This window comes from Vespula vulgaris, chromosome 15 (assembly GCF_905475345.1).
Source record: "Vespula vulgaris chromosome 15, iyVesVulg1.1, whole genome shotgun sequence".
NCBI classification, from domain to species: Eukaryota; Metazoa; Arthropoda; class Insecta; order Hymenoptera; family Vespidae; genus Vespula; species Vespula vulgaris.
Window position 1 is genome coordinate 1145779 of NC_066600.1, and position 26722 is coordinate 1172500.

Below are 26722 nucleotides of genomic sequence, written 5' to 3' on the forward strand. Positions count from 1 at the left end.
GAGAGAGAGAGAGAGAGAGAGAGAGAGAGAAAGAGAGAGAGAGAGAGAGGGAGAAACAAAGGGTTACAAAATTTGATAAAAATGATGATCCTTCGAATAAGATACATCTAAAGAAATATAGATCAATTTTATATATCTTGACGCTCGGAATGCGCGAACCGACACGGTGATTAATATTAATTTAAAAATCAATATTTGAATCAGTGAAATAAATAAATATATATATATATATATACACATATACACATATATTTATGTATATATTAGAAGATATATCTCATCTAAGTAAAATGGACCGTTTATATTCGCGCGAGCACCCATCTAAAAAGTCTAAAAATATTTAGATTAAGGCAAGTATAGACGTGTATATATATGTATGTGTGTATGTATGTATGTGTGTATGTATGCACGTATGTATGCATGTATGCATATATAATACTATATAAATAAGAACGAGGAATCAGTAACTTCTTCGCTACGGAATGCAGCAGCTAACGCATATTCGGCTTTCGCGGATTCAAATTTTTTTGTTTACTTCTGTTTTTTTTTTGTTCTTTTTGTTTTTTTTTCGTTTTCACATCCTTTTCCTTTCTCTCTGAGCGTCGAACAAATTTGATCGATTCTAGGAAATTCTATCTCTTTGTTTTGTTTTTTTCTTTTTTTCATTTTTCTAATGTTTTTTATTTATTTTTTTTTTTTTTGATTACGAGATATTAATCATCCAATTTCTCTATCAAATTTGGCACAAGATTACTTGGCTACTTCATTGATTGCGCTAGCGATAATTTTGATATTAGAATGCTATAAATTTTCCACGACATTTTTATAAATGCCTACTCTTTCTTTTGCGTTTGTTTGCGTGCGGGCGTGTACGTGAGTGTGTGCACGTGTTCGTGTGTGTGTGTGCGTGAGCTTTTTCATTTTTTGTAGCTCCTTTTTCGTTTGTTCGCAAATTTATGATAAGTGTGCATAACTTATACAAAACTATTTATCCGTACGTTAGAGAGAGAGAAAAAAAATATTTAAAAAAAAAAAGATAAACGAAAATGAACGTATATATATATATATATATATATAAAACTTGTCTTATTTTTTATAAATCATTCAAATGTGTTATTAGCTCATAATCGGATTATTTGTCGCTACTCATCTCTTTCTGTTTCTTCAAAGTAATATCTTTGAACCCGCGATATGCTTAAGGAACGCAACATACACGACAAACATACTGACAAACATATTCGAATTACGCATACACACACACACACACTCTCTTTCTCTCTCCTTCTCTTATCAGTCCTGATGCGTTAGCTCGCGTCTTTTTAAAAATCAAATCTTATCCAAACGCACTTTGGGTCTCCGTTACAATGGCACGTGTTTAATTTTTATGCCTCAATTTACTTTCACATTGCTGAAATATATCGAAAAGATTGACGCGAACGAAGTTATGAATCGAGTAGTTCGTGTGAGAAAACGAAATATTCATTGTACATATGTATCTCTTCGTTCCTATATCAACGATGTTGTTCCAACAAAAAAAAAAAATAATAATTAAAAAAGAGAAAAAAAACCCGAAAGCAAAAAAAAAGAAACAAAAAGAAATTGAAAACAAACGAAAATATGATAAAAATCGTTGCAAAATCATTTTTATATCGTTTGTTCATGAATTTCATCTTCGCTTTCTCTCTCTCTCTTTCTCTACGCACTCTGTTTAAACATTTTAAATAAATAAACGGATAGTATATAAAGACGGACGTTCATTAAATTCAAGTGTTAAAAAGAAAACAACGAAACTTAAAAATACCTGAAATCTAACAAAATATCATCATCGATCATAACAATCATAATCCTAAATTTGAACGCCCAAATATATATGAATTAATCAACGAGTAATTACACATATACATGTACATGCATGAAACTCAATATATAAAGGAATTTCTCATTCTTTTCAGCCCTATATATACATATATATATATAAGATTATATATATATATATATATATAAGATTTTGTAAATATACATACATATAGCTAATAATATAATAATTATTATAACTGCACTTTTCTTTGTTAGATCCCACGTTGTGCTCGAGGAAAATACGACCACGTTTTTTATTTTTTCTTTCTTTTTTTTTCTGTCAAACACATTAAACATTTTCAACAATTAATATTGTGACTATTATTACTACGAAAGTTCTTTCATTTTTAATTAAAACCCGTAGGACGCAATTACGGGGATGATGAAGAAATATAAAAGGAAAGAAAAAAGAACAAAGTTTACAAGTCATAAAAACGCGGTCGTGCATTCACCGAGATGCGTCCTCGATCCTATTATCACAGTCAATCTCCTATCTATCATCTTCATCATCATCATAATCATCATCACCATCACCACTACCACCTCCATCATCATCATCATCATCATCATCATCATCATCATCATCATCATCATCATCATCATCATCATCATCATCATCATCATCATCATCATCATCATCATCATCATCATCATCATCATCATCATCATCTCATCATCATCATCATCATCATCATCATCATCTCATCATCATCATCATCATCATGTTCATCTTTTTCGTCATCATCTCCTTCTTCTTCTTCTTCTTCTTCGTCTCTGTCTCGTACCACGTATTATTATCTTCTTTTTTTTTTATTTTTTTCATTGGAAATACAACGAATAACATAACGCCATTTTGAAACATACCTTCATATCCCAAACATTGAAAGCAAAAACACAACGAACGCGATAGACCGAGTACTATGTCTTCTCGGTGTGTAAAAGATTAGATATTTCGCGATAACTTTTTTTTTCTATGTGTCTTTCGACTTCCCCATAACAAAAGAGAAAATTAAAAAGAAAAAAAAGGAAAAAGAAAAAAATTACAAGTTAATAAAATGTCCATGAATAAAATAATGATAATGATAATATAATAATAATAATAATAATAATAATAACAATAACAATAACAATAATAGTAATAATAGTAATAGTAATAATAACAATAGTAATAATAATAGTAGGAACGTTCGTGTGCACGCGAGCACGGCGACTACTACATAATTATTTCCTTTTTATCATTATTATCTTTTTTATTTTATTTTATTTTATTTTTTTCTTAACAATATTCACATCAAATCGGTTATGAAAAACCTTCAAGAACCGATTCGTTGCCGTTCTATTTGCTCTTCTAATTTTTATTTCTTCTCTTTCTTCACAATATTAAAACAACTTTCAAAAGTTATTATCGTGCTACGTACGGTTACTAATTCATGAAATTATGGCATTATTTTTGGCAAAAATATTATAAATTCAACTACTGGTGTAATGGTCGAACTTGTTATACGATAGAAGAAAATTAAAAGAAGACGAAAAAAGAAACAAAAAACTTAAAAAAAAAAGTAGAATTAAAAAAATAAACAACGGCAATGCTCGACCAGTTGACAAACTTCATAAATAACAGACATAAGTAGTAATCGCGAAATATGCAATTAATTCTATCTTTATGTATACATATCTGTTTGTTTGTTTGTTTGTTTTCTTTTTTACCAATATACATAATATACTATATATTTATGTGTGTGTATATTTTTTTGTATAAGTGCATATACATAAGTTTTCTATACATATACATATGTAAATATATATATATATTATATATATATAAATACATTTATGTATATATATGTACAGATATATATATATATATATATATATATATATATACATATACATATAGATATATACTTATATTTTGTATCTTTTTGTTCATATGTATTTTATTTCGCACCAGGGAGCCTTGGTTACGCGTGACTAGTTTAAATAAAAAATAAAACACTTTTTTCGTTCGCCGTTAAAAAGCACCACCATTTACTTCCATACTCTTTGCTCTTTTTTTTCATTCATCTTTCGACTCGTCATTTCGTCATTTTTATTTTCATTAAAAAATGTTCTCTCTCTCTCTCTCTCTCTCTCTCTCTCTCTCTCTCTCTCTCTCTCTCTCTCTCTCTCTCTCTCTCTCTCTCTCTCTCTCTCTATACATAACAATTTTTCTAAGTTATTTAATAAAACCATTTACGAGTAACGACGAACGATAAAAAACGCCAGAATGTAAAGAAAAAATAAAAGGCGAAGTGGACTGTCGTGGTGACGGTGATGGGTGTGGTGTGGGGGTTATGGGGGAGAGCATATACATACATACATATATATATATACATACATATACATATATATATAAGGAGAGAATATAATCATCATAAAATCGAAAAATTCACTCTTCTTCTTTTTTATGGCTAAACTGCCTACGAATGTCAACACCCATCCCCCGCCCACGCTCCCATTCTTCTTTTTTCTTGTTTTGTTGTTGTTGTTTTTTATAGTTGGAAGTTCTAATCGTAATGGTGCTAAACGATAATATTTTATCATCAATGATCATTCAGTGATCGCCATAATCATCTCGTATGAAGAAAACAACGAGACACGTTTCATACGCTAACAAGGCGATGGGTATTTGTATAATTATTTGGTTTAATGATATTATTAGTATTATTTATCCACCCCGGGGGCTAACTTGGCGCATCTTCTGGTTCTATCGGTCCTCCGGATACAGCTGCCGATCCTCTTTCACCGGCTTGACTCATTGCTACAAATTGTTGCGACAATGTTTGCAGACTTTGCCGGACCTAAAAAATGATAAAGATATAGTCAGAAAGAAAGAAAGAAAAAAAAAAGTGACGAAGGTAGAGAAAGAAAGAGAGAGAAAATTAAAATAGAGAATGTTAAAACATTGTTTAAATATTTAACATGTTATGTTATATTTGTAACAAATAAAATGTTATTAATTATATTTGTATCTTTTGAGTGTGACAAACTAGAAATATATAAATTTACCTTAGCTATCTGATCGAGATTCGAATTGAGATAATGCAAGAGTCGATCATGCGTAAAATGTTCCGGTGAGACAAGAGGATGATTTAGATATGCCGTATGCAATCTATCGATGCGGAACATCATCATCGCAGCCGAAACATACAAAGCTGCCAGGACCACAACCAATATAGCGATTACTGTGCCGGGCTTCAATCCACCAACAAAAAATGTACCAAGAGATTTGTTAGGTGAGATCGGTATCGATGGTGTCACTGAATCCACTCTAAAATAATCAAGAAGGGAAAGAAGAATTAAAAAAAAGAAAAGGAAAGAAAAAACAACAACGACAACGAGTGTATAACACCGTCGACGACGTCAAGGAATGTAAAAGATTTTCCAATAATTCGTGTCCTACTTCGTTCTACAGGGTGACCCAAGCAAAAGTTCCTTTTGCGACGTCAACGATTTTAAACTAATTTTTTATTTAATCACTCATATTCCTCGAGCATAGATATCGTCAAAAATTAATCTAAAACGTTTCGAAAGAGAACGAACGATACATTCTCTCCTTCAGCTTTTACTTTCCTTCTAATTTCTTTTTGAAAGATCATCTACAAACTTTGGAGCCATCCTGTAAGGTCTAGCATCACTGACAAGTAGTTTTGAAATAAGTAGGTCTAGTGTGTAGGCACGATATATTTGTGTCTTCTTCGTGCGTGTGTTTGTGTGTGTATAAAGAATAAGGAAAAGGACAAATAGAGAAATAGATGAACGTAAAAAAAGATTAGACCAACCTGGTACTAGGAACAGGAGTATGACTTGGTCTAGAAATAGTAGGTGATAAACCATCGGTATCGGTACAAACAGTCGGTGGTCTTGAAGCGGTTTGATCGGTGCCACTTTCTGACATACTCGAATCATCTTCCTCAGGATTAACTTCCGAATCGTCGACCAGCAACGTATCCGGTGGTAATAATTTCGCCTCATCGGGAAGAGGTAATACGTCCGGTGAAGCTCTTGGTATTATTGCCTCGTCCCAAACCTGTTTCATCAGTTTGAAGGTCGAATCTCTCGATAGTAAAGAACAGAACACGTGTCTCTCATCCTCGGTCGCTACCGCAACAGCATTTGGAATGATCTTAGCCGTCTTCTCTTTACTGATTTTCAACACCGAGGCCGTTGGTATTAACAGCTTTGTAACGTAACCGAAAACGTTGCTATAGAAGGCGAAGTAATTCGGTGTTATGTAAAGGTGACCTTGAAGTAGGATATCGCCCACCAGTGCACAACTGTAGTAGTTTAATACACGTTCATCCGCGGCTACCTGATGTCGAAATTTTGAGGACTATATATTAGCACTGATTAACTGTCCTTTTGTTAGGCCCAATGAAATTTTATAGCAAAAAAAATATATATATATATTTATGTATAATATAATTTCACAAAGATAATAATATCTTATGTGTAGTAATAAAATTATCTTCATTTTTATTAATATTTATTAATCGTACCTGAGTAAAATGCCGATGAAATTTCTTTTGTCTTGCACTACTGGTAGACGATGGTGAGGATCTAGATGAAGATCTACTGATCTTCGCCGGTGTCTGAACAATACCACCGGCTGCCATCGATGGAGTACTCCTGCTCAATGGCTTTGATAGCTGACTGAAAATCAAATGGAGAAATGATTATAAGGAAAATGTAGAGAAAAATAATTCTTTTGTTATACTTTAATTAAATGAAATAATTTAGTCGGTATATACGAATGGTAGGTACGAGACAAGCTTTTCTTTTTGAAGGTCTTTCTCCTTGCAACTATAACCCAATAATACGATTTATTTTTAATGTTCTTCACGGAAACGCAAGAATGACTTTTATAATGGAACTATATTGATAGCTTTTTCGTAATCAAGCTTTATCGACTCGGTTTTTATCGTTATAGCTAATCAAAAAATTTATAATTCATTGGTATATATACATAGCTATTATATATTAGCAAAGAATATATGTATAAAATAGTATGTACATATATATATATATATATATATATATATATATATATATATGTATATTATGTATGCTCAACGAAATGGAAATTATATTGGAGTCAGGTCGATTATGATCCATATCTTATAAAACAATGGAATTGACAAATACATCGATCATAGAAAATAGAACAAAATATATTTTAATAGTATGCGATTGTGATAACGTTAAATAAATGTTACTTCCTGTTTTCATCGATAACAATATCTAACAATAAATATAGTAGAGACACGTAAACGCATTTGCACATACACATACACGTATATTCTTGATTTATTAATAAATTTAACACTTTGACCTTTCCGTATATATTAAATTTATATATATATATATATATATATATATATATATATAAAAGGAAATGACATATAAAAATATAAAAGTATTTAACTCATTAAAAGTTTTGCTGATATTGCTTGATATCGAATTATATCTGCTGGTTCTCGGTCTTATAGTAACACCCCACAAATCGTTGCTCCAAACGTCAAACTTGAATCCTTGCATCTTGTCGTCTCAAATTTGATCGGTCAAACCGTATCGAATCGAATTGAATCGAAAGAGCAATTAAGATTATTATAATAGTAATAAAACGTTTCCTTTGTTATCGTATCCTCTTCTTTTTTTTGTTGAATACGCCAAAAGAAATAAATTCGAAATTGACACTGAATCGAAAAAAAAAAACAACAAAATGAAATGAAATGAAATGAAATGAAATGAAATTGAACAAAAAAACACACGCGAACGCGCGCGCGCGCGTACTTTATTTCTCATAAAAATTCTTTTAATTTAACGACTTCGACGACTTCGACACGAGCCTCTAACGATATAACTTCGTTCTCGATCATCGTACGTTCAACAATTTATAAAACGTTTACTCGCGTTCCGTCGATCTTGTCTTTACAATTTTCGATAAGACACAATGTCACGATTCGAGTGAGACATCCGTAAAGCTTATCGAGAGAGTTGCAGGTGGAAGAAGACCTAACTTTATCTAACTAGATCAACGGATCGTCGATTGATATCGTTCATACTTAAACGAAATGGAAAAAGAAAAAAAAAAAATACAATATTAGAAGTACAATGTACGAATTCTTTTTGGTAGCCGAGATAAAAGTGTTTTATATTAAAAATGAGTAGGATATAGTTAATAAAAAAAAAAAAAAAAACAGGATATAGTGAGTGAGAAACGAGGGTGCAGTATGGGCAATTTATATCTACGAGTTAAGGAAGATCTATCGATCCATCGATCTTAACTCCAATTTTGTTGCTACTTTTATGAACGCAAATGACAATTATCAGAGAAAGTAATTGATTCTTCTGCTTCGATAATCGATCGAGAGATCAACGGAAGTAAATAATTGCGAAATCGATGACTAATTTCCGAATGACGATGATTTTATATATTTACATACATATACATATATACACACACACACACATATATATATATATATATTTTACATTTTTTGTCACTCTCCTTTCCCCTCTCCCTCCGATTCCCTAACAACTTTTGTCAGCTGTGTAAATAATAACAATAATGTTTTTATAAGAAAGAACACAGGTGTTTCATTATCGCAGAATTCCAAGATCTTATCGATCCTTACGATGGATCATTTTGAAGAATAAACAAGTGTATTTCGATGAGTATTTCTTTTCTTTTTCTTTTTTTTTTTTTTACCTGTCGTTACATCTCAGTGCTGCATGACTCGGACTTCTTGGTGGTTGGGGAACTTGGATATTGGCAACAACAGTAAGCTGAGAAGGATTGATCGATTGTTGGCCCGTTTGCGGTACCCCAGGCGTAGTAGATTGAAGCGGTGTACTTGGCGCCGAACGTGCTCCTATGGACCCCGCAGACCTAATAATGTACAACAATATTTATTATCGTTTATTATCGATCTTAGTTATCTGTTAACGTTGATTAGAAATTTTTTTTTTTATTGTAGCATTAACGGTGTCTTTTTATCAATGTGAACGAGATAACATTTGTGAAATAATTTTATTTTAAATAATAATAATAATGATGATGATGATGATAATAATAATAATAATAATAATAATAAAATTGTTGCTATCATTATTATCGTTGTTATTATTTTTATTATTATTATTATTATTACTATTATTATTATTATTATTATTATTATTATTATTATTATTATTATTATTGTTGTTGTTGTTGTTAAAAAATATCATAAAGTTCGATTTGATTATGCATATGTACGAGAGATTGATTCAACAATGTTGAATTAGAAATTATCTAGAAAATATTAAAACACGCCTTTCTATCGATGCAATCGAGATAGATGAAATTCGATTTAATTACGATTTTAATCGATATCGATATTGAATTATTTGTTTAAATAATTATTAGATCGATTTAATGGGTTATTACCTTGCTCTCGTTATTGTACCAGATGATAGACACAGATCTATCAAAGCTCGTGTTTCGAACTCCATCATTCTTATTATTAGTCACAAAGATCGTCCGACGAAAAATTTATTATGTTTAAAAGGGAAGGGAAAAAGAAAAAGAAAAAAGAAAGAAAAACAAGAAACTCCGAATTCTCCAATCCACAATTTCTATCTCAAACGTTAATTGTCACCTATCAACAATCGACGCGAGAATCTAATTATTTCTAATACCTAACAAAGGATATTTCTCGTTTATATTAAGATTCCGAGAAATTTATCGTCGCCATTAATAAAAGCCACGTTCGTATCGGCACTTTTTAAACATCGTTCTTCTCGATGATCGAACTCTTGCTCCTAATGTTTTCATTACTAAACGCGCGATAAATATGAAACTCATTTTGTACGGGGTGTGCGACGATGATAAATATACTAAGTAGTAACACTAACAACTATTTCACCGATCAACGGTGATTGATTTTGACGAGGGAAAAAAAAAGAAATTACGAAAAAAGAAAAAGAACGCGCGATGGATTATAATTGCAAGTTAGAGAGAAGAAAGAGGAAGGAAAAAAAAGATGGAAAAACTAGATATGTAAAACGTAAAGAATTAGAAACGAGACACTGCGATTTTATAATTCAGCCTTCCACGGACCAGCCGGGATATAAGACTGACTCGATTTCGACTCGTATGTCTCATACATACATAGAAAGAAAAAGAGAGGGAGAGAGAGAGAGAGAGAGAGAAAGGAAAAAAAAAAGAAAACATCCACCACCTTCGTCCTCTCGACCTCTTGACCTTCTTAATCATTAATTTCCTCTACGCATTCTTTTTAACTCCCACCAAACTTCTCAAGGTGGTACGATATCACTTGGTTTATTCACTTTACAATATCGTAAAGTCGATAGAGAGAAAAGAAAAAAAAAGAAAAAGAAAAAAATTAAGGAAATTCATTCTCTCGAACAATCGAATATTCATTAAAAGTTTTAATAATCTTCTCATTTATATATCTTCATTTCGTTAAATTCAATCATCAATTTCATACTACAATTACAAACTGTTACGACAAACGAATGATTACATTTCTTGTATGAACGAAATAAAAATATGAAAAAGAAGATAGATGGACAATAAAAATAAATAAATAATAAATAAATAAAAGGTAAACGATAAAAAAGAATAAAATACATGAAAAGGATGTACAAAATTTGAGTTGAGAGATATTTCATCATTCGATCTAAATCGATAAAATGATCGATCAATTCAAATATCTGCGATTACTGGACACACCCTGCATGATAATAATTATTTACACACACACACACATACACATACACATACACATACATACATACATACATACATACATACATACATACATACATACATACATACATACATACATACATAAATATATATATATATATATATGTATATATAAAATTACTAATACTTGTGATTATCTTATATCACGTGGCGGTCACGACGTCTCTAAAAAATCGATTGCCTTTCCCGTATCCTTTCCTATAGGTTTTAATAACTCTAGCTTCTTTCTCTCCATTTCTTTTTTACTTTTTCTGACCCCTTTTCTTCCTTCGTCATTGTCCATAACATTTATCTTACATTATTAAGATACACCAGGTGTTCTTCTTCCTAGACTTTCTTTCGAAGGACGTTAAATGACGTCATGAACTAGATACGACCGAATTATCGACAAGTTTTATCAATTTTTATGCAATATATAATATACGTATATATATATATAGAGAGAGAGATACACGTATTAAGAAGAAATACTTAGATGATATGCTCAGTCTACGTCTGTGCAACGTTCGAGGCACAATAACTGTTGTTTAGATTTTCTATCCTCTTTTTTGAAAATACACGTACTCTCTCTCTCTTTCTTTTTTCTCGTATTAAATGGAATGCAAGTAAAAAAATGCGGTTGTTATTGTTTAATTGGAATGTACTTGTGATTAGTGATAAAGCACGATTAAATGTGAAACCGTTTCCGCCCACATTTTTATAATAAAAAATAGAAACAACGTACGTGTTTCCATTACGCAGTGCAGTTATTAATCGATGCAACTGACAACTGATTGAGAAAGGTTGATTATGTAATATTAATTATATTATAGATCTTTTTTATATAGATTATAATTTATTGTTTGAGATTAGGAGTTAAAAGTTTCTGAGTTTGTAATTTTATAAAAAAAAAAGTTTGAACGAAAAAAAAAAAGAATTAGTTTTTAATATCATTTAGAAACACTTTAGGTAGACTGTATATACTGTCGCACTTTGATAAATTTACTGCTTTTTCCTACTCACTTTAAAAGTGACATTTATTACATTAAAAAAAAAAGAAAGAAAAAAGAAAAAAAAACAATGTCGCAAATTTTCACATTGTTTCCGTATATACATAGGTGCATATATATATATATAATAACATATATATATATATATATACATATATATATATATATATATATATATATACATATATATGTACACACACGCATAGAAATATGCAAGGAAGGAGAATAAAAAAAAAGAAATAAATCGTTGATAAAAACTGACGTGAAATATTTTCGAAGCACGATTTATGTTTTTACGTTTGAAAATATTTTCCAAATGCAACACTCTCAGCGAGAATGAAAAATAAATATCTTTCTTCTTTTCTTCTTTTTTCTTTTCCCGAAATAAATCGATTGTAATAACGAAACTTAAAGAAATATCTTTCGGGCTCAATTTAAGTTTCTATTTCCAAATATTTTCAAAACAAATTCCCGAAGCGTTTTCTTTTGATATGTTTCAGGTAGGCCTCGACCTCATCATCGTTTTATTAAGTACGCGTATGTTAACATAAATGATTACTTTTGTCTTTCTTTTAAGAGAAAGAAAAAATACATTTTTGTTTATTCCAAGGATCGTGTTTATATTGACGCGAAGAATGGACGACAGATAATCGAAGATGTAAACAAGTATATTGATCGATATATATATATATATATATATATATATATATATATATATATATGTATGTATTTATACATTTATGTACGTATATGTGTATGTATATGTGTTCTGTTTCGATCTACAATTTATAATCTTTTCTAGTTAATGTATTTGTCTCTCTCTCTCTCTATCTATCTATCATTTTTGTTCCTAGATCAATCTTACGAGTTGGAAGAGCTTCGGTACATCGATCATTCCTGAAAAGGTCGTATTTGTCGATATATATCGATATTCTCGGTGATAAAAATCTGCGAGATTTCTTTGAAAGATTTGTCAACTTATATCGTTCTTTTATCGTATCTATCTTATATTAATTAAATAATTATTGGAAACAAAATATCGTATAATATCTTTTCTTAAATATATTCGCAATTTGTTTTCAATTATAATATTTTTAATCAAATATATTTAATATTATATTGATTTATCGTCGAGTTAACATTATAATGATAAACAACCTTTGATTTTATCTTTTAGACGATTAACTCTGACTTCCCACCTACATCGAGGAATATATATATATATATAAAATATATATATATAAAATTTAAATTTAAAACGAGATAAAAGAAAAAGAAAAAGAAGAGAGAAGAAATCATTAGAAAATGAATTCAAAGATTTGAAGATGTCGACAAAATTTCTAACTCTGTACGAAGCATGGATCTTACGCGGTCGGCTAAGCGCGTTTGCATTATTTTTAGAATTCACGCTCCGCGTTTAACGCATGCACGTGGATACAGCGTTTGTACAACGTTATGGAGAAGAATAAGAAGAATACGAATAAAAAGAAAAAGAAGAAGAAGAAGAAGGAGAAGGAGAAACAGTAAAACGGAAGAAAAATAACTGAAAAGAGACGAATTGGCCATATACCTACTTATGCATGCGTTGACTTAACGATAAGAAAGAACGAACACGAAATACGATATCCCGAATCTTATATACTTATTCAGATTTATTCCAAGAAAAAAAAAATGAAGAAACAAACAAAAAAAATCAATTAGCATACGAGTAAAAAAGAGAATTACCACGACAATACAATGGAGAGAATTGAATTTAACGCAACTACTTGTCGCCGTGCAATAAACAAATTTATTCTGATATTGATCGATCGACCGTTCTTTTAAGAAGCCAAAGAACGGAGAAGAAAGAAAAGGAAAAGAAGAATAAAAAACGATGGCTCGATTATGCGCTGAGCGAGCCTATCTCAATATACCATCTATCGGTCCGTTTCCAAATGCAGCTCGTCTGTATCAATCGAATTGATTATAGAATAGGTAGTACATACGTCAACGATGAGATGTTCTGTTTTGTAATCGTACGCACGTAGAACAAAATGATTCATTTTTTTCTTAAGGAGTCTACGAAATCGTTAATCAATGTAAGAATCAATTCGATTAGTTGTCGATCATTTAAATCGAGATATTTACGAATGTCGAGTGTGACTCGACAAAGTGTATGTCGAGTAGCGGTCGACAAAATGCATGTCGAGTAGCGGTCGACAAAGCGCATGTCGAGTAGCGGTCGACAAAGCGCATGTCGAGTAGCGGTCGACAAAGCGCATGTCGAGTAGCGGTCGACAAAATGCATGTCGAGTAGCGGTCGACAAAGCGCATGTCGAGTAGCGGTCGACAAAGCGCATGTCGAGTAGCGGTCGACAAAATTCGTGTCGAGTGTGACTCGACAATCGTTGACGAATTACACCGTAGACTCGTAGACATTGATGAATTATTCTCTAGACTATTTTTTTTCTACTTTTCGTCTATTTCTTATAATACGTTAATCGTTAAAAAAGAAAATTAAAATAATTGTATTAATTAAAGTATATATACAGGGTGGTTCAAAAGTTCCCGAGTTATTGTAAAAAGAAAAGAAATCAATCACTCTTCTTCGAGACTTTTCAGACTTCGTAGTCAGGTTTTTATCATTATAATTTGCAAGAAAAAAGATGGAAAAAAGGAAATTAGCATAAACAGTCTTGAAAAAACGTGTGACTGATTCTTAAAATTATTCAGAAAATTTGTGCATACTTATAAAAGCGTAGCAAGCGTAGGCACTTGAAAAGCGAGCATTTTCTAAGTAACACGTGCTTGCACTCGACCTCCATAAACCTCTCGATAGTTCGACTTTAAATTCGAACTCGTTCTCTCTCTCTCTCTCTCTCTCTCTCTCTCTCTCTCTCTCTCTCTCTCTCTCTCTCTCTCTCTCTCTCTCTCTCTCTCATATCATCAATATACTTTTCCATTCACCCTGCTTTTCCTAGTCTTTCACTTTCTTATTTTTTCAAATCAAGCGTAATACATTCCAAACAAATAAGAACACTTAGTTTAGCAATCGATGTTTCGATAGATCAATACAATTAGCCTAATTTTTCAACGCTCTTCTTCCCACCCAATAATAATTATTTTTAATCATCGCGAAACGAGGCGATCGACTTTGAATTAATCAGAGCATATACCGGTATTTCCTGTTTTGCGACCGTGCTTCCTTCTTCTTGAAGTGTCGAAAAAATGAAGAACAGACATAAAAGTAAAAACGATAAAAAGAAATAATTCGTAAATATTATTAATATTCGGTCGATGATCCGATTCGATTGGATCTTATACGGTCTTCCTTCCTGGAGAAATTGCCTTTCAAATATTAGCACACATTCTCTACTATAATAAACGACGTACGTATATATGTATATATGTATGATATTAACATCTTCTTCTCGCATGCTCACTTTTGAACTCTGATAATCATTGAAACGGGGTCATTGTCTCTAGTTGATCCCACTATCTTCTTTTAGATAATAATAGTCGGCCTTTGAACTTCTCTTCTAACGCAAGTTTGTCTCTTCGAAAATAGACGATCTTAAGATATTTTTCATTTCTCTTTGTTTCGGTGCTTTTTTCTTTCTTTTTTCTATTTTCCTTTATTATTATTATTATTATTATTATTATTTTTATTTATTTTTTTTTTTTGAACAACGAACGATCATTATCGCAGCATAGGCACAAATTTTTGCACGAGATATAAAAACGATGGGGCACGTAGATTTCTTTTGTTCGTTTTTTTTTATTATTTTTTTCAAAAAAAAAAAAAAAAAAACAGATGTATTTCTATCACCTATATATTCACTGCGAAGTGAACAGTGACTATGTACGCACGAGTATCGCATAACGTAATAGCGAGCATTATCGTTCATTTCCGGTGACGATGACGAGATCGCAAAGTTCGAGTTATACGTATACCTATATACTATACGATGTGCGAATTTAGTACGATCGAAGTTAGAAGAGAGAAAAGAAAAAGAAAAAAAAAAGAGAAAAGAAAAAAGAACGGTAAATCTATAGAAATAATAAAAACGTTCGTTTTAAATTGTCAATCTCGTTTGTTGAAAGTAAAATAACTGTATCATCTATTCATCGAATTATTCTAATGCTAATCGATCGAACGAATTAATTACTCACGATTTTTATCGCGGAGAGGAAAGACAAAAAAAAAGGAAGGGGAAAATAAAGAAATAAATAAAACGAAAGTCATCGCAAAACGATCGATGAAACTAATTGATACATAACGGGAACATATCATGATCGTTTTCATACGTATATCTATCGCTTGATGAAACGTCGAATAAATTATCAGTACATCGATAAAAATCGATGTAAGAATATTACCAACAAATATCGACAGTGTACTCAAGAAGGCAGAAAGAAAAGAACGAATGATTAAGAAAAGTGCTTTCTTACGTAATTAAATTCTTCCTTTTTATTTCTATTTTTTTTTCCTTTTGTTGATTTCTCTCATCTTTGATGGACATTGAAAAGTCATTTTCGAAAGAAAAATTAATTCCAAACAATTAAATAATCCTTACGATCTCAACAAAAAGTAAAAGGTAAATATACATTTTTTGCTTTTAAATAATTATAATAATCGATTTTTAAAGTCGCCTGAGAGTTTTATTTTTTGTTTTCTTTCTTTAAACTGCTACCTAGAAACTTTGGGTCTACCCTGTAGATATCATACGCAAACACATGCATACATACCTACATACGTACGTACCTATATACATACATAGATGAGAATCGAAGGATACGTTTAATGCATACGTATGTATACTTATCAAGTCCTCGTTACTATTTCTTTCGTTTCTTTATTAAAGATTCTTTAACTCGAAATAATACATACATACATACATACATACATACATACATACATACATATATATATATATATATATATATATATATATATATATATATATAGATAGATAGATAGATAGATAGATAGATATATATACGTATTATAGATCGTTTTTCGCAATGGTTACGTGTTCTTGCAAAAAGAAATATATATAAACATACACACACATACACATATATATAGACATGTTACTGGCACATGGTTTCAAGAGAATTAGGTTTTCGGTTCGGCTCGAACGAAGGGAAATAATAAATGGGATAATCGGGATAGAAAGACCGAGATAGTTTATATATCGTTCGACTTTGCAGAGGTTGCCCGCAAAATCCATTAAGTAAAGAGGTCAGCGAGCAGAGAAGGTCATCTCTCTCTCTCTCTCTCTCTCTCCCTCTCTGTCTGTCTTTTTCTCTGAGAACAACTCGAGCGTAGGAAAAGTATCGAACACCTACGCTTTCGTATCAATTTCGTTCGATTCTTTTCCTTGAGAATGATAACCATGAAATTTCATTTGATTTTTCGATATTATTTTTCAAGGGCAATTACGATCGTAAAAAGAAAGAGAGAAAGATACAAACATACATACACACACGTATACGTATACACGCGCGTGCGTTATTTTTTATTTTATTATTCGATCATACTTATCCAACATTTCATCGAGAAATAGACAAGTACTCAAGGATGCGTTTTATTCACTGATAGATATAACGTTGAATTTGCGAGAAGGAAATTCTCAAGGTCGACCATATTGATAACGAAATAACTTCGCTTCGAGGAAAAAACACTTGAAAGAGTTAGAGAGAGAGAGAGAAAAGAGAGAGAGGGAGGAAGAGAAAGAGAGAGAGAGTGAAAGAGAGCAAGTATAATATTTTCAAAAGGATTTTAACGATATCATCGAAAATAGATGTACGTATTTATATATTTACGTATATATGTATGTATGTATGTATGTATGTATATATATATATATATATATATGTCGTAATAGATTTTTCTTCTAAATATCATATACTCATCGTAATACACTTAACTCGCTAACTCTGTTAATTAACTCCAATGCTCCGTTTGACCCGAACTATGAACAAGTTCAATAAGTACTTGATTTTCGTTAGATTAAACGAAGTAGTTAGTATTAGTATGGCTCACGGGTAACTAAACGTTTAAAACTAATCCGCTCAGCTTATACATAACATCGAAACAGATTTGAAAAAAAAAGAAAATAGAAAACAAAAAATGTTTTTTAAGCTTATGATTTCAATTCTCTATGCGCGCGCGTGTGTACATACCGAATGTGATTCGACAATCATTGACTAAACTATACCATAGACTGACATATTGATCAACTATTTCATAAACTTAATTAACATCACACTTATCGTTTTAAAGTAATTTTTAATAATCGTTATGAACAAATAGCAATCAATTATGATCATAATAGAAACAAATTTTATCGGCAAATAGCAATTAGCACTAATGAACAGCTGACGATAATTGAAGATAAAAAATGTAATCAATTATATAAAGTAAAGAATTTTATTTAAACAGTCGAATAGAATTAGTAGGGTACTAAGAAGAACTAGCAACGGCACTGAACCATTTCGATCTATTTTCGTGCTTTCATCCTATCATAGATATAAACTGGCGAATATTTCATCTTATTAATCATACTTTCGATACAGATTTTTCTATCGGATAGATCTTAATATACAGATTGAGAGACGGAAGAGTTATACAAACGATCGTTTAAATATCGATCAGATTTTTTTTTTCTAATCGAGATTTATCGATCCAACTGATTTATTGTCAGATATTAAAAAAAAGAAAAAAGAAAAAAAAAAGGAAAAACCTCCCCGTCGAAGGAGGGGAACTTACTTCGTGAAATTTTTTTCTCCTTCCATTCGACGTATTTTTCATGTTAAAATACGTCAAAAAAAAAGAAAAAAAAATAGAAACAGAAAAAAATATCGGGAACCGTTTTGAAACGGTTCCTCGTATCTCGATACCTAGGAACTTTTCATTCTCGAGCTAGGAACTTTTCGTATGACTCGAATCGAGAAGAAAGAGAACGGGAGTTACGTCGATCGTATTATACTTTAACACGGTATGTACGCTGAATAACTCATACGAACGAAAGAAAGAGAAAAAGACAGAGAAAGAGGGAGAGAAAGAAAGAAAGAAAGAAAGAGAGAGAAAGAAAAAAAGAAAGAAAGAGAAAAAGAGAGAGAGAGAGCAAGTGGCAAGGCAACGAAGGGGCGGCAGCTGCCATGACTTCCACGACTTGCTGTTCGCGAGGTCGATGTTCTAAAAGACGGCCTTCCCCCGACCGCCGTCGTAGAAGCGAGTTTAGCGGTACTTCTGCCTCAAACGGTCGCTCATTAAATCGTCCATCGCTACTCTCCCGACAAATACGCCACTGGAAACCATCTCTAAACGCATTGAAATGATATTTTATCATCACTAACGAAAGTCGTTATATCTCTAACCACCATTAATTAATTAGGATACTCCGTTCGTTCTCTATCTCTATTGGATAGTTCTCTTTCTATTTTTTTTTTCTTATTTTTTTCTTTCTTTTTTTTTTTCTTTGTACGAAATTAGGACATTATAATAATCTTCGAGAGTGTGGAAAAGTAAAATAAAAGGAAAAAAAATTCATATCGTTTTTTCGTGTGCTTTTTTCTATTTCTTCTTCTTCTTTTTTTTTTTTTTTAATCTATATCTATCATCCCTCTTCTTTTTAATTTATGTAAATATGTATGTACGTAGGATTCATGGTACCGTAAGATATCGTAAACTTTTGTACCGTATTAAATTTAATTTTCTTTCGTTTGTTTCTCCAATTAGTTTCTATTTTTATTACTTAAATATTAATACAATTTTCTATGTTTATAATTTAAATATATAAGTACGATTCATGGTATAGTATCAAGAGGAAAATGTTAGATATTTCGTTCGACGTTAAATGAAGATATTCTTACATCTCTTATCTCGTACTTTCACGTGATAAAACACGAGTGTGTATGCGTGTGTTTGTACTTTTATATAGGATATAAAAAGTGCAACGATGTATGCGCTACGTAAAGGAGTACTTATCTATCTTATTTGCAACATGTACTCATATATTCCTTCAGTGATATAAATTCTATTCGATAAAGAAATTTCATGGAATCCTAGAAGAATTTTTATATATATAAAAAAAAAAAGAAAAAAAAAAAAAAGTTACGATAAAAATAACTATTCGATTAATTATATCAATTTATTTGCGCCAATCGTTAATTGCAATTTTACGATAAATATTCGATTCATACGTACATGGTTTCTTTCTTTTTTTTTTTTTTTTATAGATTAAGAACCACTATGGTAATTTTATGATTTAATATGATCCGAGATGATCTGAAAGAGATATAGATTGCTAAAATCTGAAATTAATTTCCATACTATTAGCCAGAAAGTAATATTGAAAATTATCAAAATATAAATGTCCAACTTGAAAATTTAATCGTCGTCATTGATTTAACAGACTCGAAGTGTATCCTTTCGAGAACGAGTCGTTATTGATTCGAGGATTTTAAATGATTTGAATGCTCGCACATACTTATTCTCTTCATTCGTTGTAATCCCGGGTCAACTTGATTATTATCTTAAACTCGTATACTCGACGTTTTATTTTTGGTAGAACGTTAAACGAAGATGATACAAATAATATAAATTCTAGAGATTTTTCTTGCTTATTCTTAAAACTATTAATTAAATTACAGATTACATCTCAATACATATATATATATTTTTTTTTTCTTTTTGAAACATATTTTGTGTTCATCTATATTTTTTTTTGTGAGCTTGTCAACTAGAGAAGAATAACTTTTTAAAAAATTCTAATTCACATGTCAAAAAAAAAAAAGAAACAAATATATCAAAACAAAAAATATGACTTAGAACATCTTCATAATAATCGACTCGATTATAAGTCATTGAATCTGAGGTCAATTCGTAATTATATGCAAACGCGATAGTAGCTGGTTAAAAATTTTTATAATTAAAGGATAAAAGGAATAATAATATAGAAGCGATATAATATGTATGTAACATCTTTGCATGTTGTACGAATAGAATGGAAAATTTTTAATGAGAGACTCGTTCATCGAATAATGACGTATTATGCATTATCAATGACATTTGTCGACAATGAATTTTTCTTGCGTGTTATATATCTTTTACGTATCATCAAAAACGTTCGGATCGAAGCTAAAAGCTAAGACAAAATGAAAAATTTTAATATCTATAGTTATTATTTATGATCATAAAATTAGATAATCCACTTTATAAGTTATTAGAAAAATATAAAGATATTTTTCATCATACGACACGAATTGATAATAAATGAAATATTTCGAATATGAAAAAGAATGAAAATATGAAATAAAAATTATTCTCCTCTAAATTGATCCATCGAAAAGATACAAAGAAACTTAATTGATAGAATAGGTATTTGAGAATTTCTTCTTTTTCTACCTCTTCTTCTTCTTTTAAGTTCCTTCTCAAATTCGAGCATTAGTCAGATCTAAACTCGAGCGAGTCTATTGGCTGACAAAAGAACAAAGAAAATTGCTGGCACACGTGGACTCGATAATAACAACAATAACATTGAGACTAGAATAACTAAAATCGTACGAATTCGAAGTATACTTTTTCTATCTAATTAAATTACACCTAATCAAATTTTACGATTCGAAGAAGAAGAAAAAAGAAAAGAGAACAAAAAATCATTTAATTAATCAATTAAAATCCTTATCGATTACTCATCGCGTTTGAAAATTTCTGCGATGACAACGAAAGATCCCATGCGTAAAAACTTAGGGAAAAAAAAGAAAAAAAAAAAAAAAAGAAAGATGCATTTTTTTCGAAGGATATTATCCCGTTGGAAAATAAGGGGGGAATGTCAAATAACAAGATGGATTCCAATGATCTCTCCGTATCACCATATGTTCGTACTAGTTACATCTCTAAACTAGAGTCTGTGACCCAAATAAGAAAACACGCGACCGGACACGAAGCGGTTCGTAGCTTGAAAGCGAGTCGCTCATCGAATCTCTCTCTTATTCGACAATGCGATAAAGCACGTGCTACGACCTTCTTTATGGCGCATTCACTTCCCCTACTTTTCGCTTTGAGAAGCGCGTGTCTCTTTTTAATCGACGATACAAACAAAATCTAGAGCAAAATTTCTAATAATAAAAATAATGACGTTAACGATGATAACGATGATCATTATGATTAATCACATCGGTATAATTCATTATTTCTATCAAAATAAAAGTATTGCAATTTTTATTTTATAATTAACTAAATTAATTATTTCGTGATACGTAAGATCGTAGCAATGATTAAAATGAAAGTATATAATATAATTATTATACTAAATTATTGTAGTATGATAACTACATCTTGCTCTTCTTATATATAATTATTAATATTCGATGTGAAAATAAAATTTTGGCCTAATCAACGAATACATAAGTATCTCTTGTATCAATTCGAAAAATAAATATACAATTCTAACGAATAAAGATCATTATTAGCTTTTACGAATAACGAAAAGAAATCTTAAAGGAAACAAAAAGAACAAACTTTTACCTTTTAGATCGACGTAATTTTGAATCCTCCCGCCCCGTAAAACCTTGCACGAAGCAAAGCATTATAGGTTCTTTCGTTGTAATCGTCTCTTCTCCCATTCATCTGCCCTCGCTTCTTACCGAGAGCTTCTTCTTTCGGAAGTGTTAGAAAACTTGTGTTTCTAAATCGATAATAATCCTCTCGAAAAAAAATGTCTTTCACGGATTAGATGACCGAAATAGAAAAAGGAAAAGAAAGAGAAAAAAACGAACGAACGAACGAACAACGAAAAAAAAAAAGGAAAAGATTAAAGCCTCTCTCCTTAAGCCGAAATATTTTATCAAGGATCGATCGATCGATCGATCGATCTTTCAACGATCGATCGGACGGTTCTCTCTTCTTAATCGATAAGGACACATCGGTGAAGGCACTGAATCTTTTTACACACAACACACAACACTTTCGTATTAATCAATTTTGAATTCGACGATGACGAATTTCGAAGGACGAATAATACAACGATCAAATTCGTCTGTTCCTTTCGAAGAAAACCGACGAAATCCTAGTCGTCGTAGTCGTCGTTGTAGTCGTCGTTGTAGTCGTTATCGTTGTCTTTGCCGTCGTTGATGGCGACGACGCTTAACCGAGGTATATCAGCAGTAAGGGTGGTTGCCAAGCCGACCAGGACAAAAGGGGGAAAAATACGAGTCGATACGTAACGAGGAAAACGTTGTCGCGTGTACCAGATCGATCGATCCTTTTCTTGCTTCCTTCCTTCCTTTTTTTTTATCTTCTTTCTTCTTCTTCCTTCTTCCTGATCAGACTTCAACCACTTCGTTTGGTTTCTCTCTCTTTCTTTTTCATTCTTTTCTCTGACCTTACCCTAACTAAGTATTTATGTAAGTGTGACTGTATGTACGTATGTTTGTATATATATATGTGTGTATGTGTATGTATGTATACAACGCGGCTTCGGCCGATGCCCTTCGCGTATCGATCGATCTTGGTGGTGGTCGCTACGTAACGATCTAAAACTTCCCTTAGGAATATATCCGAAATTAACTTGATGCCGGTCACGCACTAGCTCGGTTCTGTTATACGAGCAAGGAGACGGCAATAATAATAATAATAACAATAATAATGTGTCAACAATCAATGTAATCAAATATATAAATATAAGAAGAAAAGTATCGAGATAGTAACGATATTAGCTCGGTTTCTTATTATCATTTCACTGTGATCTTTTTAAAACTTTCATATATGTATATATGTACGAACATACAGACGTGCATGCGTACCTATACATATATCTATATTCCTTTTCTTTTTTGACGAATTATTTTTCAAGAAAATAATCAAAACAAAAAGGATGAAAAAGAAAAGAGATTTCGATAGGAATTGAAGTAAGGAAACAAAAGCAAAAATTAAAAAGAAATTAAGAAATAGAGAACGGTCACACAGGAAACGGACGACGCGATCGTAGCGTGTCTTCTCTACGATACTGCCGCGTACCCGTACCCGTTCCCGTTCCCGTTCCCGTTCCCGTTCCCGTCTCGTTCCGTTTTGTTCCTGGCTCCGCACCACGCTCCGCACACGGTCCGTTTCTCTCCGCGTCCTCCCGTCAAATCGCCTCGAGTCGAGTCTGTTACTCGGTACTCGCTCGATACCTTCCCTTTCCTCTTCTTGTTTTTGCCTATACCGCCTTCCTTCTAACTCCCACCACGTCGTTTCATTCTCCCACCATTTCTAATATCATATCCCTTCTCCTTCTCCTTCTCATTCTACTTCTCCTTGTCTCTCTTTCTCTCTCTCTCTTTATTTATTTCTTTCTTTCTCTATCTCTCTCTCTCTCTCTCTGTCTTTCTTTGATTTTTCTTCACTAAGAGAAATCAGAAGAAGAAGACACGCATGCGTTTTCTCTATCGCCTTTGGTATATACGGAAATTCTTTATCTTTGTCAAAAAAATAAAGAGAAACGTTGAAAGAAAGAAATTTTGACTTTGTCCTTCGTAGATTAATACCGTAATTATACATATGCCTTTTGAATAATTTTTATGAGTATTTTAATATGACATTTAAAAAAATTCAATCCGCGCCTAATTTGTTTTTTTTTTCTTTTTCCTTTTTTTTCCCATCATTCTCTTCCCAAGTTTATTCGTGTTTTAATCCATAAATTTTTCTTCCTTTTTTATTGTATTTTTATGAGGATTTTAGTAGAAATTTAAAAGACCTATCGGCCTCGATATTAATAGATTAAATGTCAGTATTATTATCTACACGCGTTTAAGAGATTTCAATAAGAATTTTAGTTAGGAATTTGAAAGATTACATCTGTGTCTAATGCGTTGGCCTTGCCCTTCCTAAGTTAAATATAAATAAATCGATGTATATGCGCATTGTATTTTACTTAGTTTTAATTTTAGTTAGAGTTTAAAATTTCGAATATCAAATATGTATCTAACTTTGGCATTAATATTATTACGTTAAAAATATATGTGTGTGTATTTTAAATGTACATATGGTATATGTGACATATTAAATTTGTATGTACATAATAGTTGAAGTTTAGAAAGATTAAATCTATTTTTAATTTTATATATATATATATATGTATATTGGGCCAACGTCTAGACACATCTGTTGCAATGTTTTGATATTTGCATACTAAAAATACTTTTACTATGTTCAAACTTATAAATGATTAGATCGGAAAATGTACATAATAGCTTTATAATTGTTTCCATTATAATCGTTTAGATTAGATCTATATAGATCAGATCTATGCTAAGCAAATAAATCTATTAAAATATTTTTTATACCAGGAATGTTGTTGCTACGTTAACGCTTAGATGATTAGATTGAAAATGCATACAAATAGATTTTCAATTAAGTTTCGATAAGAAATTTTTATTGTTATTTTTTATTTGTTTGTAAATTAAAATTTCTTTCTTTTTTTTTTTTACATGAAATCAATATCTCAGATCTGTTAAGAACGTCGAAATATTTCCAGTAGAAATCCTATTATAATTACATATGAAAACGCTTAGGAGATTAAATCGAAAACTTAGCAAGTTATTTCTAATCAAATTTCTTATTTGGTTAAATGAAATTTTTTACGATTCAAGAGATAAATACAGAATAAATATAAAAGTTCCTAAATGATTTAAAAAATCGATCACTCTTCTTCGAGATTTTTTTAATTAATCTTTACAATTATCTAATCCTACGAATCTATCTTGTAGTTTTATAATTGATAAAAAAAAAAAAAAGAAAATCTAAGAAGAAGTTTCGTAAAAGAGAGTAATTTATTTTTTTTTTCTTTTTAAATCATCTTAGATCTTTTGGCCTCATCTAAAAAATTTTGATTCTCTCCCTCCGATCTGTGCAAAAACAAATACGATCAATGTATATCTTGGAGTTCTTAGACGAAAATAGAACATTTTAAACCATCAGATTTTTCATTTATGACGCTACTTAGTATTTAAGTATAATAAGGGATAGAAGTAATTTACATCGATGTTATATAAACCGTACCCTTCTAATCCTTTATCATCCTTTCTATACTTAAACTTCATATCTTATCGTTTCCTTTAATATAATTAGTTAGCCATTATAAATATCGTTGCTTGTACAAATAGATCGACATTTTAAAATGAACTTTAATCATCCTTCAAGAGTTTCTTAGTACGGATATTTATCATCTGAACATTATTTTTATTATTCATTATCCTAACGATTTGTCATAAAAAGAAAATTAATATCGAATTAACACTAATATCTACAAATTAATTTTAATATAAACTACTATGTCAACCAATATTAATATTAATGATCGCAATGAAAGATGAAAATATAAATCGTTCGAAAAAAAAATGATTCCATTAGGAATTGCGTTGAGTATTTGAATTGAGTATTGGAAAAAAAGAAAAGGAAAAACCAAGGTAAAAAAAAAAAAGGAAAAAGAAAAATTCTTTTACGTATGTCAGATAATAATAAATAATAAAAAAAAGTTGACCCCGTTGCTTCCGAAACTTTTACATTATACATTATTTCTTCGCGTCGTGTTTACTTCGATAAGAAACTAGAAAAAAATCTTCGTATCATTCGATATACGTCGAAAACGTCGTTGAAGATCTCGATTCTTTTCCTTTTTTTTTTTCAAACAAGGCTAGTTATTACCAGTTTTTCTACACAGTCATATATGCGCATACAAACATAAAAATAAATACATAGATTATCATAGAATATAAAATTGTATCTATCGATATTTTTATCAGACGATGTTGCAATATGAATAATTATTACAAGAAGAACATATGTACCTCACATAATCACAAACATAAGTAGATATATCCGATCAAGTAAAGACATAATGTCCCATTGAATGTTATACGATATACAGGATGCGTGTTTTTTTCTTTTTAAGATTGCAAAAAAAGTCTCTGATTTTGCAATTTTATAGTTTGAAATTTTTCTCATATATTTATCTCAATATATGTATATATATATATATGTAAATATATACATACATTATATATTAATTGTATAGTAAACTTTTTATATATGAAT

At 30.9% G+C, this 26722-nt stretch overlaps 1 protein-coding gene across 4 annotated transcripts in view; it reads right to left on the minus strand.

The window, feature by feature from the left end:
* Positions 1-3965: 3965 nt before the first annotated feature.
* LOC127069276 (GRAM domain-containing protein 2A-like) overlaps positions 3966-26722 on the minus strand; it is a 40739-nt gene continuing 17982 nt past the window's right edge. For 3 of the 4 annotated variants that reach the window (XM_051006078.1, XM_051006080.1, XM_051006081.1), the window contains 5 exons: positions 8609-8788; positions 6396-6549; positions 5679-6229; positions 4906-5167; positions 3966-4697 (listed from right to left, as the gene is read on the minus strand). In XM_051006078.1, the coding sequence (XP_050862035.1) occupies positions 4581-4697; positions 4906-5167; positions 5679-6229; positions 6396-6549; positions 8609-8788 (1264 nt within the window). In that variant the 3' untranslated portion in view covers positions 3966-4580. The remainder of the gene's footprint in view (positions 4698-4905; positions 5168-5678; positions 6230-6395; positions 6550-8608; positions 8789-26722) is intronic. The other variant, XM_051006079.1, reaches the window with a different exon arrangement.